Here is an 18,167-nt window from a genome sequence, read left to right as displayed (position 1 = left end):
TTTTGTGATGAAGGGTCTAGGCCCGAAACGTCAGCCTCTCTGCTCCTGTGATGCTGCTTGCCCTGCTGTGTTCATCCAGCCCTGCACCTTGTTGTCTCGGATTCTCCAGCATCTGCAGTTCCTACTATCTCTGATTCGATTTTGTAAACTATGTTGGTTCTGCATGTTGTGGACATGGGGTCTTTAACCCAAACACTCTCAAGGATTAAAGACCCCATGCCCGCAACATGCAGAACCACGTAGTTTACAAAATACCATGCAACGACTGCAACAAACATTACATCAGGCAAACAGGAAGGAAAATAGCCATCAGAATACACTAACATCAGCTAGTAGCAAAACGACACGACAAACTTTCCCTGGTATCAGTACACTCGGGCAATGAAGGCCATCAGTTTAACTGTGACAACGTAACCACAGTAGCCCCAGACATGCACGGGAATTCCTGGAAGCGTGGTTCTCAACCCGTAATGCAATCAACAAACATAGAATTGGACCCCATATACAAACCCATACAGAACAAAACCGGAAATGAAACTACTCACCATAAAGGACCAGACAATATAAATTCCAAGCGGAGTAGAACAACATCGCTTCATCAGAGGCCTCACTGATGATGTTACCTAGCATGGTGACAAAATGTCTGAACGAAAACAAGCCAACTCAGCAAGGAAGACAACAACCTCATTCACAACCCGAGCTACAAATCTTTGCTAAAACTTTAGATATTTATAATCTGCTTGGAATAGAGGTAAATGTTTTATAGTTGATTGTATTAATTCTAAATAAATTAGTAGCACATCCTGGAATAAAATATAATGAAAACTCTTGTAGGCATTTTTAATCAACCTTTGAGATGCCATGAGCAGGTGGAACCTGAAACCAGGCCTTTTGGCCCAGAGGTAGGAACCCTACCACTACACCACAAGAGTCCAAACCTTATTATATGAGTTTAAAAAAAAACAAATACACCAAAAGTAGTCTTTTCTGACATAGTAGTCAAGTGTACTTCTTTCTTTTAATGAGAATGTTCAATGCATACAAAAATCCAGAGATTACCCTCAATATTTTCTGTGCTATTGCACCCACGTCCTATGAAATTAGTAGTCTTCTGAATGCATCTAGTTGTCTTATATACATTATTTAGTGGGGCAGTAGTGTTTAGCTTCTGGAAAATGAAGCATTTTTAGCCTAGACTACAGTGGCAGTTATTTTTGTAATGGAAGTTATATTACAAGTTCTTGAACCAAGATTATGTGCTATTTCCAGACTTCATTTTTTAAAAATTTTTAAAAATGCTGGAAATACTCAGCAAATCAAGTAATATCTGATGGAAGGTCATCAACCTGAAATATTAACCCTATTTCTCTCTCCTCAGATACAGCTTGATTTATGAACCATTTTCAGCATGTGTTTAATTTTCACTTTTCTAGCCTTTTACATATATTTTATTACTCAAAATATACACTCTAGCTGGTTTACATTTTAGTTTTGATTCCAGGAGCCAACTTCCAATTTATGCTGATTGCTTAAGTATTCTGCTGTTTAAAGGTAACTAAAGCTGCCAAAAGTCTGATGCAAACAAAAAACTAATATGATAAGGCTTCATCGTTTAGCTTATTGTCATGACAAATATTTTGAATAAATCATGTCTAAATTTCAAGAATAGATCTTAATAATTGATTTGAGATTTCAGTAGTGGGTAGTAAGGTGTTGTAATTTACTTATTAGGTTCAAAGTAATCCCTGCTAGATTAGTTATAACAAAAAAAATTAGAAGAAACTCAGATTCTCCACTGCAAAAGATCCTGAATGAACTTCCCAGAAATTTGGTGAGAAATTGTATTAATTCACTTCAGTTCAACTGTATAATTTAGTTTCGAGTATTTTATATTTATATTTCGGGACTATGCAAATCTGTAAGTTTAGTGAGCTCTCTGGCTGTTAATTAAATTATGAAATTCTTGTTTCCTCAGTACCTTTATCATTTTTTTTGGTAGGGTGTAGAAACTTCCCATTTAGAATTAGTAGAAGCCATCTGGAATTACATGCCACAAGTCCAGATCTTGGGAAAGTTTCGAAATCGTAATGGTGCTTTCCCAATCCCTCCAGAAAACAAACTAACAATTCCAGTAGGAGTCAAGATACAAACACTCCATCTGGTTGGTAAGCAGAGTTTTATGCATTTGGTTTGCAGTGGAGAAAAAGGGATTTTAGTTTTAAAATCTCTTAGCTGAAATGTTCCTGTAAATTTGAATTGATTTATTTTAAATTTCTTTTCTTTTAGGAGTGAATGTTCCCGAAATTCCTTGTGTCCCAATGTTGAGACACCTGTATTTGCAATGGGTTCGACTAACCAAACCTCAGCCTTTTAAAGACTTTCTGTGTGTCAGTTTACGCACTTTTGTAATGCGGAATTGTGCAGGTACAAAAGAAGAGTAATTTCAACATAGATGCTGTATGCAAATAAATTGGTTATTTCTTTAAGGCATTCTTCAAATTGTATAAGATGTGCTATACTTGCAATTTTTTTTTTAAACCACAGGTAATCAGACATAAAACATGTTTTATGCTTATGATATAAAGAAAATTTTAAAGAATACATTTGCTATGTTGCATTTTGTAGGTCCCACCAATTCCTTAAAGTATGTTCCACTAGTGACTGGGTTAGCTTCAGCCAGAAGCTTAGAACATTTGGAACTAGTTCGTGTACCTTTTCTTGGAGGATTGATTCAACACGTAGTTGAAGACAGCTCCAGGTCAGGTATGTGACTTTTCATTATGCTTGAGAATAGGTTAATGTGACAAGAGTTTTGATTTAGTGGCTGAATTTTTTTTGATAAACAAGACAGTTACTGTACATTGTCAGCCAGTTCAAACCAAATTTTTGCACTAAGCCTATTCTTGAATGTTACAATTTTGTAATATTTGCCTGTTAATAATAGCTTTGAAGGGAAGTCTAGCACCTAATTTTCAAATATATACAAAATTCATAGTTGACCCATTTTTTACTTGACAGTGCCTTTTGGAATTTTAAATGAATAAACTAAAATCCAGGAGGTCAGGGAAATGCTTGTGGAATATAAAACAGGCTGTTGTATTAAACTGAATAGTTGGAAAATCTCGAGGTTTTCAGGTTTGTAACTTGAGAAGGAATTTATTGATATTCTGTAGAAACACTAGACATGAGTTATTAACTAGTAGAAATTAGATGACTACCGGTTATGCGCCCTTCCATTTCTCTTTCTGTTTGCATGGGATGTGTAAAAAATGGCTGCTCTGTTGTTCCTCTCCTTTCTTTTGCATCTTTGCCGATGTTGTATTCCATTTTTTATACATTAAATTTCAAAGGTTTCTTTTGAGTTGCAATCTTATATTTTTATCCACTCGAGTTAGTTAAGACTGCTATAAATGTACAATATTAATGTTAGATTATCTTTGTCCTCCATTTCAGTAATAAATTCACTTTTGCATTAAACTTTAAATGAGGTCTGTTATGATACTCTGCAGCTCTTGAAAATTGAAATGAGATTTTGTGGAGACGTAAGCTAGTCCAGTACGTAAAAGCAATTACTCAGCAGGATCTGTTGTCCATTTGCCCAGGTGCATTATCAAAAACACTTGCATAAATCTCAGATTAAGGATAGGCAATCTCAAAGGAACAAGCAGATGGGATTAGACTGACAGTGAACTAAGAGCTGAAATGATCTGGGGTCGAAAGGTTAGAAAAGACCTATTCAACAAAAGAGTATAAATGGCTGAGCCGGTACTTGTGCTTATGTAGAAATGGCCTTTTTTTAAAAAAAAAACTTTTCTTAATATAGGTGGTTTCAGAAATCTGCATACTATTGTATTTGGAGCATGCAAAAATGCACTAGAAGTGGACCTTGGCTACCTCATTATCACTGCTGCACGTAGGTGAGTTTATGCAATGTATGTCATAAATGCCTTGTAGGTGTATTGAATGAATTAGTTTGAGTAAGATACACCTATGGGAGATAGTGCCTTAGAGTACAACATCATATCAAACGGAGTTATCCGTAATCTAAATTTAAAGGTTAGCAATGTATTTTGAGTACTATGAGGGTGAAGAATATTCAGCTGGTTGGTAATGGGAAATATGACTTGTGTAGGGTGCATTCCCAACAATTTATTCTATTTCAGTGCTTTTCTAATGTTTTATGTGTGATTTTTGTTACATGCTATTTAACCACAAAGTACGTATTTAATTGGCATATTATTTCCAGAAAGTTGAAAGATTTATGGAGTTGCATAAGATTCTTTCGAAAATTTGTATTGTATAATTTCCTGCAGAAAATTGTTGAGAAGTTGTTAAAGTAAGAAGTGTTAGTTCACTTTGTGAAAGTACAGAATAGGATAGGTCCTTGGATAGTGAACACTCAAAGAAAAGTGAATGCATACGTCAAGTCATAGATTAGTAAAACAAAGATTGAAAAGACTTTGTGTATGACGGGATAAGAAGTTCCTGTACGTTAGATGTTTGTAATAAAAACAGTTGGGAAGCAAAGATTAGATTGGGTCTTCTTTGCTGGTAAATTGGTTTCAAGCATGACTTGATACATTTTAGAAATTAGATAGTGCCAACTCAACATGGTATCATTATAAATCATGGTAACAGAATAAAACTGTTTGGCTAATTGTTCTAGTTCGACCAAGCCACTGGAATTTTGTCTTGTGTTGCGTTTTCTTCTCTTGTTCCCCTTTAATACCATCTTCAATTGATTATCTAGTTAATCCCCTGTGTTACCATTGCCACTTAGAGTAATTCACTTGCATTATATTGATCTTTTACATGAAAAGAAAATTGAAACATTTTACCCAATGCCATATGCTACTAGTATGGATCCTGAATTTATTGTCCCATATTATTGATTTTTTGTTGAGTAGAAAAATCATTACTGTTTGTCTCTGAACACTCAGTTATTGGTTGAGCAGAAATTTCCTGGAGTTAAATACTGGGAAACCAACGTCCTTTTTTAAAGAATCCAAAATCCCACCACAAACTTTGTTTCCTAGGCATTGACTAAATCCTTTCCCTTGTCCTCTAAGTGTGGTTGAACCAAAGTGTTTTAAGTCTTAATGCCCAATTGATCCTATGCTACGACATTTCAAGTATTCATCTAAATGCAACTTAAATGTTGTGATAATTCCTGCATCTGTCACATTTCAGACAGTGAGTTCCAGATTCTCACTGCCTTCTGGGTGGGAAAAATTCTTCCTTAAATGCCTTTGAAACCTCCTGCCACTTTGCTTTATTCTATGGCCTGGTAATTAATCCCTCTACTAAGGGGAAATGTTTCTTCTTATTTATGCCCCTCAGAATTTTATATACCACAATGAGGTGTGTACTTCCTTCCCCCTTGTCCCAGTCTTCTCTGCTTGAAGGGTGTCAATACCATACTACCAAGTCTCCATTTATAGCTGAAGCACAGTTATAGAGTCGTGGAGTAATACAGCATGGAAACAGGCCCTTCGGCCCAAGCTGGTCCATGCTGACCATGGTGCTCACTCAGCCAATTCCAATTGCCCGCATTTATTATTTACACTATCCTGGTGAATCACCTCTGCCCTGTAGAGCAATTATGTCCTTTCTGTAACATGGCAACTAGAACTGCACATAGTACTCCAGCTGTGACATAAGTAATGTCTTATACCATCGTAATCTCTCTGTTCTTGTACTCAATGCCGTGACTAATAAAGAAAAATATCCATTTAGCTGTGTTACCCACCTTATCCTCTTGGCCTTTTTACTTCAAGGATTGGTGGGCATGCACACCAAGGTCCCATTCATCCTCTTGATCTCCTAAATTCATCATGTACTCCGTTGCTTTGTCCTCCCCAAATGCTACATATCCCCACGATTAAAATCCACTTGCCACCGTTCTGTCCATCTGTGTCATCCTGTGGTCTAGTGCATTCCTTTCTGCTATTTTACATTCTGCCTATTTTCATGTCATCTGCAAACTTGCTGACCAAACCTCCTTCCTTCATGTCTAGATCATTAATATGCACTGCAATTAGCAAAGAACACAGCACAACTGGACACAGGCTTCCAGTCACAAAACAACCATTGGCCATCACCTTTCTACTTCCTGCCACCAAGCTAAATTGGTTCCAATTTGCCAGGTAGTGATGGTTCCCATGATCTTTTGCCTTCTTGACCAGTCATGCATGTAACATGTCATCAGCCATACTGAAGCCTATGTAGATTACATCAACTGTACCAACCTCATATACACACCTGTCAGACATGACTTCCCCACAATGAAGCCAGGCTGACTATCCTTGTTTAATTCTTGCCTCTCCAAGTGAAGATTAATTTGTTCCTCTGAGTTCTTTCCAAAAGTTTCCTGCCACTGCTGTCACTCACTAGTCTATAGTTATCTGACTTATCCCTACCATTCTTATTGAACAATGATAGCAAATTAGCTGTCCTCCAGTCCATTTGACACCTCTCCTGTGGCCAGGGAGGATTTGAAAATTGTTGCTAGGGCCCCTGCCATCTCCTTACTTGCCTTCTACAGCAGTTAGCGATTCACCTAATTTGGGCCTGGGCATTTATCCAATTTTAAGTTTTCTAAAATTGCCGCTATTTCCTCACTTTACATTGTGATTTGTTCAAGTATATTGCAGTCCTCTTCCCTGATTTCTACACCTAAGCATCCTTGACTACCTACAAGATGATCAGAGGATTAGATAGGGTGGACAGTGGGAGCCTTTTTCCTCGGATGGTGATGGCTAGCACGAGGGGACATAGCTTGAAATTGAGGGGTGATAGATATAGGACAGATGTCAGAGGTAGGTTCTTTACTCAGAGTAGTAAGGGCGTGGAATGCCCTGCCTGCAAAAGTAGTAGACTCGCCCACTTTAAGGGCATTTAAATGGTCATTGGATAAACATATGGATGATAATGGAATAGTTTAGGTTAGATGGGCTTCAGATTGGTTTCACAGGTCGGCGCAACATCGAGGGCCGAAGGGCCTGTACTGCGCTGGTATGTTCTATGTTCTGTGTTCTATCTTGGCAGATGGGATAGTTTAAAATGGCATCATGGCTGTCACAGGCACAGGGCCAAAAGGCCTGTTTCTGTACTTTACTGTTTTATATTCGCTATAGTTGATGCAAACTACTCATTTAAAACCTCACCTACATCGTGCGGTTCCACACACAGTTTAGCACGTTGGTCTCCAATGGACTCTGCTCTTTCTTAACTTATCTTCTTGCCCCTAATATACTTATAACATGCCTTTTAGATTTTCTTTTATTTTATCCACTAGTTGTTTCATGCCCCCATGCATTTTGAGCATCAGTATTTACCAAAAGCTTCCCAGTTCACTTTGGCAGTATCATATTAAAATTAGCCTGCCTCCAATTCACTTTTATTCCCAGTCCATCTTTGTCCCTTTCTCCATGACTACCTTCATTCTTACTGCAGAATGGTCACGTTACTGAAATGTTCCTCCAATGATACTTACTTTCTTCCACTTGCCTGGCTTTATTTCCTAAAATTAGGTCAAGGACATGTAGGACTTCATAGATGCTGGCTTGAAAAGCTGTCTCGGATATGTTTGAGTCGCCTCCTCCCCCCACGACCAAGCCTTTTACTCTTTGTCTATCCCAGTTAATAGTGGGGAAGTTGAAATATTTTATTGTTATCCTATCATTTACTATTCTCTGGATTTTGCCTACATATTTGCCCTTGAGGTTGGTTGGCTTGCCGAGCTGGATTGTTGTTCTGCAGACGTTTCATTACCCTGCTGGGTAACATCATCAGTGCAGCCTCCAATGAAGCGTCAGTGTGTTTTCCCGCCTGGTTTAAAAACCCTGGAGTCCGTTGAGCTGGATTGCCTCACTTCCGGTTTGCCTTTGTAGTGGAGTGTACATGGGCTCAAGTTCTAAGTGTTTATTGATGGCTTTCTTCGTGGAGTACCAGGCTTCTAGGAATTCCCGTGCCTGTTTCTGCTTAGCTTGTCCCAGGATTTTGGTGTTGTCCCAGTCGAATTGGTGGTTCTCCTTATCCATGTGGATTGAGATCAGTGAGTATTGGTCGTGTCTTTTTGTAGCCAGTTGGTGTTCATGTCCCCTTGTTGTTAGTTTCCTTCCTGTTTGTCCGATGTAGTGTTTCTCACAGTCTGTGTAGGGGATCTTAGAGATGACATTGGTCCTGTCCTTGGCGGGGAGTGGGTCTTTAGTTTGGGTGCGCAGTTGTGGTAGGGTTGATGTGGGCTTGTGTGCCACTCTGATGCCCAGCGGTCGTAGGAGTCTTGTGGTTAGTTCCAATGTGTTCCTGATGTAGGGTAGTGTGATGAGTGTGTCAGGGCATGTAGTATCTTCCTGATGATGTTGTTCGCGTAGGCATCGTCTGACCCAGTTTTTTTGGATATCCATTATCCAGAGTTTAAAAACCAGGCAGGAAAACACACCGACGCTTCATCGGAGGCTGCACTGATGATGTTACCCAGCAGGGTAATGAAACACCTGCCGAACAACAAACCAGCTTGGCGAGCCAACCAACCTCAACACCCACAACCCGAGCTACAAATCTACTCCAAAACCTTAGATGTTTGCCCTTGCATTTCTCCCTGACTGTTTGGTTTACATTACACTCCAACAATGTGATTACATCTTTTAAGTGGTGCCAATATCAATCTCAATAAGGGGTAGGCCATGTTGACTGTATTGAGAAGCAATTTCACCACTTGCCCAGAATACTGGGGAGGGTCAGTTGTTGAGTATGTTCAAGACAGATTATCATTTCTAATGTTTCCCAAAGGATGTGGGAATAGTGCGGGAAAATAATTTTGAAATAGCTCAGCCATGATCTCCATGATTGGAGCAGGCTGAAAGGGCTGGATGGCGTATTCCTACTCCTATTTTATGCTGTTGCAAAGATAATGTCTTTTCAATCCACAATCAAAAATATAGAAATGAGAAAAGAATGTTTTTTTTTAGAAAAACAAGAATTGCTGGAAGTTTGCTGTATGTTTTGGAGGCAAGTAACCTGTCACTGACTGTGAACACTGTTTGCACAGCTGCTGCTTCCAGTGGTAGTTGAAGTGTAATTTGCAGGAGCTTGAAGGGTTGTATAAAACTGGGAACCCTGATTGGTACAAGTAGCTGCTTGGCCTGTGGACTAATAATCAATTATTGATGGGAAAGGCTTTCTGCCTGTCTGTAGTGATGTAATTGGTTCTCAGGTAGCTGAGTAGCTTGGGCCTGTGAACTAGTCTCTGAGAAACCTTCCTTTGTCTCAAGTTTATTTTTCCTCCAACTGGTAGACTGAGATTTTTAATTGATAAGTCAGAGACCTTTCATAAATGAGACAACCACGGTGTGCCTCTTGTAAACCAGTGCAAGCAATCAAGACCACAAAGCACCATTCTGATTGCAAGAAATATCTCTGCAGATCCTGTGAACAGAGACAGCTGAACTGCTTTCTTAGTTTTCCCTCCTCGTAACATCCATTTTATTCCTTGTGCACGTATGTGTGAGGGGGCGTTTATAAGGTGTTTAGAGTTTTAACTAACAATTATATGTTGGCAGTTCAAATGCTTACGCGTGGATAGAATCTTATTATTTGACATAACTAGTCATTTTTAAGCACAAAAGCCTGGTCCATGCTGTCTGTCAATCTGGAACTAAGATGATGTAAATTGGAGAATGTTGCACGCGTTTCACAATCTTTAAATTTTGTGATGACACTGGGAGTAATGGGGCCTGATTTCCAGCAAGCTGCCCCAATGAAGCATAACATTGTGTGATGTGGACACCTGGTGATGTCCATACCAAAAAAGGAAATAAGATATGGTCTTGGCTTTGCTTCCCATAAGAATTAAAATCAAAAATTTTTGTGGTCTGGATGTCTGTCAGTTGGATAGGAATAAGGCCCGACCCTTTCTGTTAAGAGTTCCGAGATGAAATTTGCAAGAAAGGTGATGGGTAGGATGTGCTGTTGAGGGGATGTAGGTTGGTAGGTGGTTGAGGCGAGGTGGAAAGAGGGGTGGGCATTGAGTTGAGATTGTAGGGGTCTTTGTGTGGTCAGTGTGAATAGTTGGAGGCAAAGTTCCTAGTGATTGGCATTGGCAAATGGATCATGGCATTGACTTCAGGCTCTGGACGTCACTGCCACGCATGGATCTCAGAGGCCTGCACAGTTAGAAAGCAAATTAGAGGAAATTCTGGTTGGGGCTCAGTTTTGTAGCTAACCAATAGTTATATTAACAGGTTTAAAACTTACTTTATCCTAGGTAACTAAGTGGAAGTTAGAACCCTCCAGTTTCCAAATTAACTCAGAGCTGTGAACTCTTTAAAAGGTTCCAGAGGCTGGAAAACTGTTCTTCAGATGTTTAAATTTTGCAGTATGGTCATTGCATTGGGACTTCCAAGAGGTCCTGGTCTTTCGGTGTCTGATCTGATCTCCAACTATCTGAACATTTGGAGATTTGGGTACATCTTTTAAATGTCTGTGAGGCATGGTTGAAATTCATTTGGGCTTCAGAGCATAGTTGGTCAATTTGGGAAGAACATTTCATGGAATAATTGTGTAAAAAATTACTTTAATTTCCATTGGTGATCCTCCAATCAGTAATTGTATTTATATTACTAGATTGGCACGCCTCATAGATTGACTTCTAATTCTCACTTGTATAAGGTACTTGAGGAAGGAATCTGTGTTGGATTAGATGTCTCCTGTCTTGGGGAAAATGTTCCTGGGTCCATGATCATTTCCGTCTATTCTCGTAGAAGCAATCAAACACTTCGTACTGGTGTAGAATAGAGGGTTCAGTGATTGTAAATTTCAAAATGCCCAGATGCTATATACGTGCAACAAATACAATGGAAAGATTAAAAACAGGCAGAGGACGAGATCACCTTTTTAATGGATCTTTAAAGCAGGAAACAACATTGAGACAACAATGATAGACAAATGTGTCCCAGGAATATTTGATGAACAAACTTAAAGTGCCATCAGTAAACAACCCAAAACAGAGTAGCCAGGACCTCCAAAACCATTCAATAATGGAATGAAGATAATGAGAATTCTGAAAGTATTGTACTGCTCACAATTTAATGCTGTGATGAATGTGTTGTTTGTGGACTCTTTTATGCAGTGCTGCACTTGCACTTTGACAATACATGGAATACATCGTTTTTATTCCTTCATGGAATGTGGGCACCACTGGCTAGGCCAGCATTTACTGCCCATCCCTAAGTTGCCCTTGAGGAGGAGGTCATCTTGAAACACTGCAATTCATTTGGTGTAGGTACACCCACAATGATTGGTTAAATTTGTGCATAAATGTATTAAGTGATAAGATTGAGATGAGGTTAGAAAATATATAAAAATTCTTTTAGCTTTGGTGATGACATCATATTGAAGTCACTAAAGTGTTGTATTTCCATGTAAATTAGCTGAAGTAATTACTGGTGCAGTTTCTCGCTAATGATATGCCTTGCCTTTGAATAAATCTTTATTTGAAAAAGACGCAAATTAAACTTGGGACATCATAAGGCAACTGTTTTAGAAAGGCAGTAGTTCTGCGGTTTACCCAAACTGGGTTTCTCCTTAACAAAATCTCTGTTTATTTTCGGTGAAAGAAAAGTATTAATGACATCAGGTAATAAGAACAAGAAGGGAAAAAGAGCAATCATTAAAGTTGCATGGAATTTCCTTTCCCTACTTGTCAAACGGCAAGTGAAGTAGCAAGTTAGTGAAACGTATACCAAGCTGTCGAGCTGCTGTGAGAATGGCGAGTGAAAAGAAGGAAGTGGCTAGATTCTCTACAATCTTTCTACAATGATAGATCTCGAGGACAAAAGGATTATTAGGGAGAAAATCGTGGAAAAACAGAAAGCAGATCTACACTACCCAATGAGGATTTATGAAGCAGAATTTGCAATGATTTCTGAACCATGTGAAATATCTATGTCATGAATGTTAGTATCACAGCTGAAAGGCCTTTCAGGAATGGACCTGCCGAGTTTGATGAAACTATGTAAAACTATCTAAGCTGTCACCTGCATGTTGACACCTTCCTTAACATAGCAAATTCAGGCAAAGCATTCACTCTGTGTTTGGATGATATAGCTCTCATCAATTAGTCTATGCAAAACCCTGGACTGTTGGTAGCCTTCCAGTTTTAGAAGGTATCATTTTATGATTAGTATCACCCTTTCTGCACATTTGAATGCTTAATGTGCAGAGAGATGGGTTTTCATCAAAGTTGAGGTATGCAAAAATTCTGGGAACTTTGAGATATTGTATGAGCTTGTCTGAGACAGAATATAAGAAGTGAGATTTAGTGTAGTACAAAATAGATGTTCATAGGAAGTGGAACAGCCTGGGTGATTGGGTCATTATGGTAAGACTGAACTTGTCAAATATTGCAATCAAACTGTTCAACTCTGTTCATCATAATTAATTGCACTTAATTCTGTGCAGTTGATAAGCAAGGCACCTGTACCTCTTCAGTGGCTAAAAAGTGTAAGATGAGTGATTTATGATGCACAGGGCCAAGCTATCACATTCCACAGGCCAGTTACCCGAATGAGTCTAGTTAGTGGTGATGTGCGACAATTGTGGAACCTGCAGGAAAATGTTACTGACTAGGTTAAGCTTTGAATGCTTAGGCTGATGGCTCGAAATTGAGGTCTGTAAACAACCAGAATAAGTTGAGTGGTGAGTAAAATAATACAATGCCTGTGTAGAAAGTGGGTGTGAAGGTGCTTCTTACATCAGAAAGCCATCACGTGCTAGAGAAGGAACCTCCAGTAATGTAAGTGAAAGTTTTGTCGTCTAGACCCTACACACACACAAGTAGACTTGTACTGAAAAGACTCTTGGAAATGATGTTTCTAAGGTTAAAGTGAATCTAGTTGCTAAAAGTTTTGAAGTTGTGCAGATGTGAAAAATAATCTTTATCTCCCTTGCCCTCATTTCATGGCTGCATGGATCAGTTGACATAAATGCTGCTTTTCTCCCGAGTAATAATTTTCAGAGAACTATTTCTGCAACCACTCAGAGGCAGATGGAAGGTTATCACAATTATCCAAGAATCAAACGATGATTCTAGTGCATGTTTTTATTGATTGGTACAATCTGTTTTGCTGAAAACAGGGTGATGTTGAACTAAACGTATTTTTTTATTTTGTTGGTATTTTGTCAGATGTTTTTAGCAAACGTCTAGACCTCTTCATGATGGGTGATTTTGGGAAGTACTGCTGAATTTGAGAAATTTTATTATTAAGATTAGTTTAATTTAAAATTAGGAGTCATGCTCATGATTTGTTTAAATATATTGTTTTAGAATTTGAACAGAAGAGATTTGGGATAACTTTAAATCAATTTACTGTTACTCCCATCCTGATTGATCGTACTATGGCATCAAAGATGATATAACTCAAAGAAACAGAAGAATTATAAAGCTCAATTGTTTCTTTGAACTGGTTGGGCTGTCACATTCGAGCATTCTTCCCAAACTATACTTGAGCATACAGGATATGACTTCAAACGTTTGATGAAACAAAACTCAAAATGTCACAAATGGTGAGGGACATAGTCAGGTGTCAGGAAGACCGATGTGGCAGATGAAATGTGTGAAGTGATTAATTTCGATGGGAAGAATGAGACACAATTTAAAACTAATAGTGAAATTTAAAGAGAGGATAGAGGATACAGACACCTAGGAATCTATGTACACAAGCCTTTAAAAGGTGTCAGGCCAAATTAAAGATTCTGTTAAAAACAGGATCCGGATCCTTGCATTTGTAAATAGAGACAGAGTACAAAAGCAACCAATATCCTTTGTTTGGGAGCCCAAGTGGGGTTGCAGGCTGAAATTTTGAAGTTGCAGGCTTCAAGGCAGCCATGGCCACCCTTCCTCCCTTTGCTCTGAGGTCTTGTCCTTTACCCCCTCCCATCATTGTCTGATCGGCTGCAACAGTTTTGAAACCTTGAAGTGGGAGTCATGGTAGGAAATGATTTGGAAAGCAAAGGAGTAGACCAAATGCTTCATACTCTCTCTAAAACTTTCTAATGTATATTTCCTAGAATGGGGCAAATCTGGTACCAACTTGAACCAGGGCTAAACCAAAGGATATTGGCTGCTTTTGTACTCTGTCTCTATTTACAAATGCAAGGATCCTGTTTTTAACAGAATCTTTAATTTGGCCTGCCACCTTTTAAAGGCTTGTGTACATAGATCCCCAGGTGTCTGTATCCTCCATCCTCTCTTTAAATTTCACAATTGGGTTAAAATTGTGTCTCATTCTTCCCATTGAAATTAATCACTTCACACATTTCATCTGCCGCATCTGTCTTCCTGACACCTGACTATGTCCCTCACCATTTGTTACATTTTGAGTTTTGTTTCATCAAATGTTTGAAGTCATATCTTGTATGCTCAAGTATAGTTCTTCAATATGCATCAGAAATGGCAGTGGACTTGCACAAACTACCCAGGAGACACCACAACACACTTTCTTTGTCTGAAAAACAATTGTTTGCTTTCTATTCTTTAGCTAATTTTGTTCCCATGCAGCCACTGTTCCTTTTAATCTCAAGGGGCTCAATTTTGGCACATCTGTTCTGTGGTACTTTATTGCAGTAGTTCTCAAATTATCCATCAGCGCACTCAAGTGAAGACTCACGATTTGTCCAAAATATTGGTCACTGACAAGGCAGTGCTGTTGTTCAGGCCATACAGGGAATCGGGTGAGAACCCGCATTCACAGCATGCCTCTGCATGAGTAGAGGGACAGGCTCCCCTGTGCATGGCATGACTTGTCATAATTCCAGCAGCAGCATATAAATAATTATTGTTACTGTTGTTCTTATTACATTGGTATGGATGCGTAATAGGTGTTAGTTTCTCAGATTTTTTTCTGATTTTATTACGTTTTTGGTAAGTTTCAAATAAGTGTGTTCTCTTGTAGTATTCATGTTACGGTATGAAAATATCTATACCTTTTTCTGGCATTAAATAATTTACAGTTTAGAAAGAGTACCACAAACTATGTTCTTATTAATTCTGATGAGGTTTTATTCAGTAGTGAGCAAAGGCAGATCAGGTAGGGTTTGCGGGGTCTTTAGCCCTGCCCAAGTGCTTTATTGGCAATATAGTTTGAGAGCTGCTACTTTGGTAAATATGTTTGAAGGTGTTGTGCACAACCTAAATCTCTGAAGCCTTTCAACATTTTGAACATTTGATGTGGATGCAGGCCTAGCTCTTAATCCTCTTTTTTACAAATATTTGTTTATCTCTGGTATTTTTTCTAGTGAGTCTATATTACAGGTTCTGTTGCATGAATATTTCTTCCGCAGTGGGAAGCATAAAATTGTGCATAGTGCTTAAACTTTTGGCACTGTGGGCATCTATACAAATAGAATAAATAAAAACAAGCATGTAATAAATCAATAAATATGAAAATTGCTGAAGAAATCTGGCAGGCTTGGTTGTCTATGGAAAGACGGAGAAACAGTGAACATTTTGAGTCCAAAATGACATCTTTGGAAGTACTTTTATATTAATTGCGGTAAATTAATATTCCATCTTAAATACATTTTTGACTTGCCCTTTTTATGGCTGATTTCGCCCTTTAGTCCTACTTTTAATGATCCAAATACATGCATTTTCAAAATATCTTACACCATTAATTCATTATGAATTTGTCATTTAGGTTTTTAGGGAATGAAATTCAATCTCAAAATTGTATGTTTAATTTAGTATGTCCATATCGTTTAGTTGTCATTTTAGAGTTTCCTACTTAGGGTTGTGTTCAAAATTGTACTGTTTAATTTGATGGCCAGACTTTAAGAAGAAAATACAGTATTTCCAAAATTGCTGAAAGAGCTTAAATGCTCATTTTGTAGCTTTTTAAATCAATAAAAACAATTTGAGGTTTGAGGATTTTTTTAATATGCAAGATTGCATAATTAAGAAATCACAATGAGGACTGACATAATCAAGACTCCCCAAATATGGGTCTTCAATCTGTGCAGCAGCATGAAAGGAAAATGATGGCAGTAGGAAGCATGTATAATTTTTATCTCAACACGATGACCAAATAAGTTGCACAGCAAGGCAATGTTTGTGACCTTTGTCCTTTTGAAAATCTGGAAGATCCACATTTGTAGAAATGGGAGTGTGCAAGTATATTTTTAAGAGGTCAGTAACCTGACAATTTTGACCTGTTCTGTTCTACTTGCTTTAGGTTACATGAAGTTCGTATTCAACCTTCGCTAACCAAAGATGGTGTTTTCTCAGCGCTAAAAATGGCAGAGCTGGAATTTCCCCAGTTTGAAACCCTGCACCTTGGATATGTTGATGAATTTCTATTGCAATGTAAGAATCTGCCATTATCTATCTACCTTCCTTTTTAAAACTGCCACTTCAGTGGTGTGATTCAGGGCAGGATTGGTATATCAATGGTGTATAATTCAGTTAATTTGACTATCTACAGATGCAAATGGGCTTTTTATGGGTTTTCAATTTAACTTAATAAACATGGCTATTAAAGTATATGGAATTAAAAGTATGAATTGTCTGTTCCAACTATGCTTGTATATGATTTATTATTGCATATTTTCCCTCTTTCCAGGTAAGATGACCAATGCTGAATTAGTAAAGCATGGTCTGGCAGATGTGGTTGAGAATCCTGGTATCATTACAGACATTGGGATGAAAGCAGTAAATGAAGTATTTCCTTGCATCAAATACCTAGCTATTTATAACTGCCCCCATTTGCACAATGCACATAACTGGATAACAGGTACATTAGTCTTTTTTTTAAAAAGTCCACCTAATTAGAAATATTTGCATTGAAATATTTGTTTTTTTTATATGATGCTTGGACTACAACAGTTTGAAATTGAGCAAGACCATGCAAAAAATTGCAAGAGGTGATCAGTGATATGGAGTAGAGCTATTAATCAGTTCAGTCATTTTAATGCATGTTTATTGCTAAACTTAAGATGACAGTTCCTCAATAATATGAGTGCTTAAGCCATTTGCAAAATTGATTTTCAGACTGAGAGTGTTGATAAATTCCATGAAAAAAGGCTTTCATTCCTGTTATACCACATTAAGTGTCTCAAATGTTAAAATAAAAAAATGCAAGCACTGCGTTATGTTGAAGTGTGATGACTAGCATTGGCAAACCTTTCATGACCATAACCAAAGAAACATGACTTTCTTCCTTAGCATTTTGGGGAAAAAAAGCATTTCGTAGTTATTGCATAATCTCTGTACACAGATCAAAATTCAATTGTAGTATCAATGACGTTAAAAATAATGCATGAATATGAGCTGAAGTTTATTATAGATGTACATGATGGCAACTAAGTTTATTTGTGGAAATTGGGTTTAAATCGGATGCTCAACCTTGAGGTCCTTTTTGAGTATTTGTAGGGGATTCCAAACATAACCAATAACAGCATTTCTTTGATCTGTCATCCCCTGACCAATAATCTTTACCTACTTGTCACTTCTGGGTTAAATGGGATCGGTCTTCTTTTTTGGGCTGCTTGACTGGCCATTTCTTTGTCGCCCATTGCTACTTCTCCAGTCTCATTTTACAGTGGTCCAATGTCTACTCCTGCCTCTCTCTCACCTTTGATATATCTAATAAAATCTCTTGCAATCTTCTTTTTATTTTACAAGCTAGCTTATCCTGATATTTCATCTTCTCCCCCCTTATTGCTTTTTTAGCTTTTCTCTACTGGTTTTTAAAGGCTTCCCAATCCTTTGACTTTCCTCTGATCTTCACCACATTGATCTTCACCACATTACACATCACCAAATCCAGAACTGCGTGTTCCCTCATGAGTTCTACTACAAGCTGCTCCAAAAACCATCTCATCGACATTCCACAAATCTCTTTTGAGATTTGTAACCAACCTGATTTTCCCAGTCCACCTGTATATTGAAGTCCCCCATGATTATTGTAATAGTACATTTCTTGCATGACTTCTGATCTCCTGATTTATTCTCCACATCCTGACTACTGCCGGGAGGCCTGTACATACCTCCCATCAGGGTCTTTTTCCTCAGCAGTTCTTCAACTCTACCCTCAAATTCGACACCTTCCAACTCTCTCTCACTTCTTGTTATCAATTTAATTTAATTTCTTATTGATAAGGCAGTCCTC

General features: G+C 38.1%; 1 protein-coding gene across 4 annotated transcripts in view; it reads left to right on the top strand.

Annotated features, from left to right (window-relative positions):
- The first annotated feature begins 2,004 nt into the window (after positions 1 to 2,004).
- Positions 2,005 to 18,167, top strand: part of fbxo38 (F-box protein 38) — a 54,655-nt gene continuing 38,492 nt past the window's right edge. Inside the window, exons 1-6 of one of the 4 annotated variants that reach the window (XM_048603748.1) lie at positions 2,005 to 2,165; positions 2,287 to 2,424; positions 2,626 to 2,763; positions 3,824 to 3,917; positions 16,233 to 16,363; positions 16,620 to 16,790. In XM_048603748.1, the coding sequence (XP_048459705.1) occupies positions 2,048 to 2,165; positions 2,287 to 2,424; positions 2,626 to 2,763; positions 3,824 to 3,917; positions 16,233 to 16,363; positions 16,620 to 16,790 (790 nt within the window). In that variant the 5' untranslated portion in view covers positions 2,005 to 2,047. Of the gene's footprint in view, positions 2,166 to 2,286; positions 2,425 to 2,625; positions 2,764 to 3,823; positions 3,918 to 16,232; positions 16,364 to 16,619; positions 16,791 to 18,167 lie in introns of those variants that run through there. The other 3 variants (XM_048603749.1, XM_048603750.1, XM_048603751.1) reach the window with 3 other exon arrangements.

The sequence above is a fragment of the Rhincodon typus genome, chromosome 12 (assembly GCF_021869965.1).
Source record: "Rhincodon typus isolate 14 chromosome 12, sRhiTyp1.1, whole genome shotgun sequence".
Lineage (NCBI taxonomy): Eukaryota > Metazoa > Chordata > Chondrichthyes > Orectolobiformes > Rhincodontidae > Rhincodon > Rhincodon typus.
Note: the sequence above shows the minus strand (reverse complement) of the source record. Positions and strands in the feature narration are given on the sequence as shown.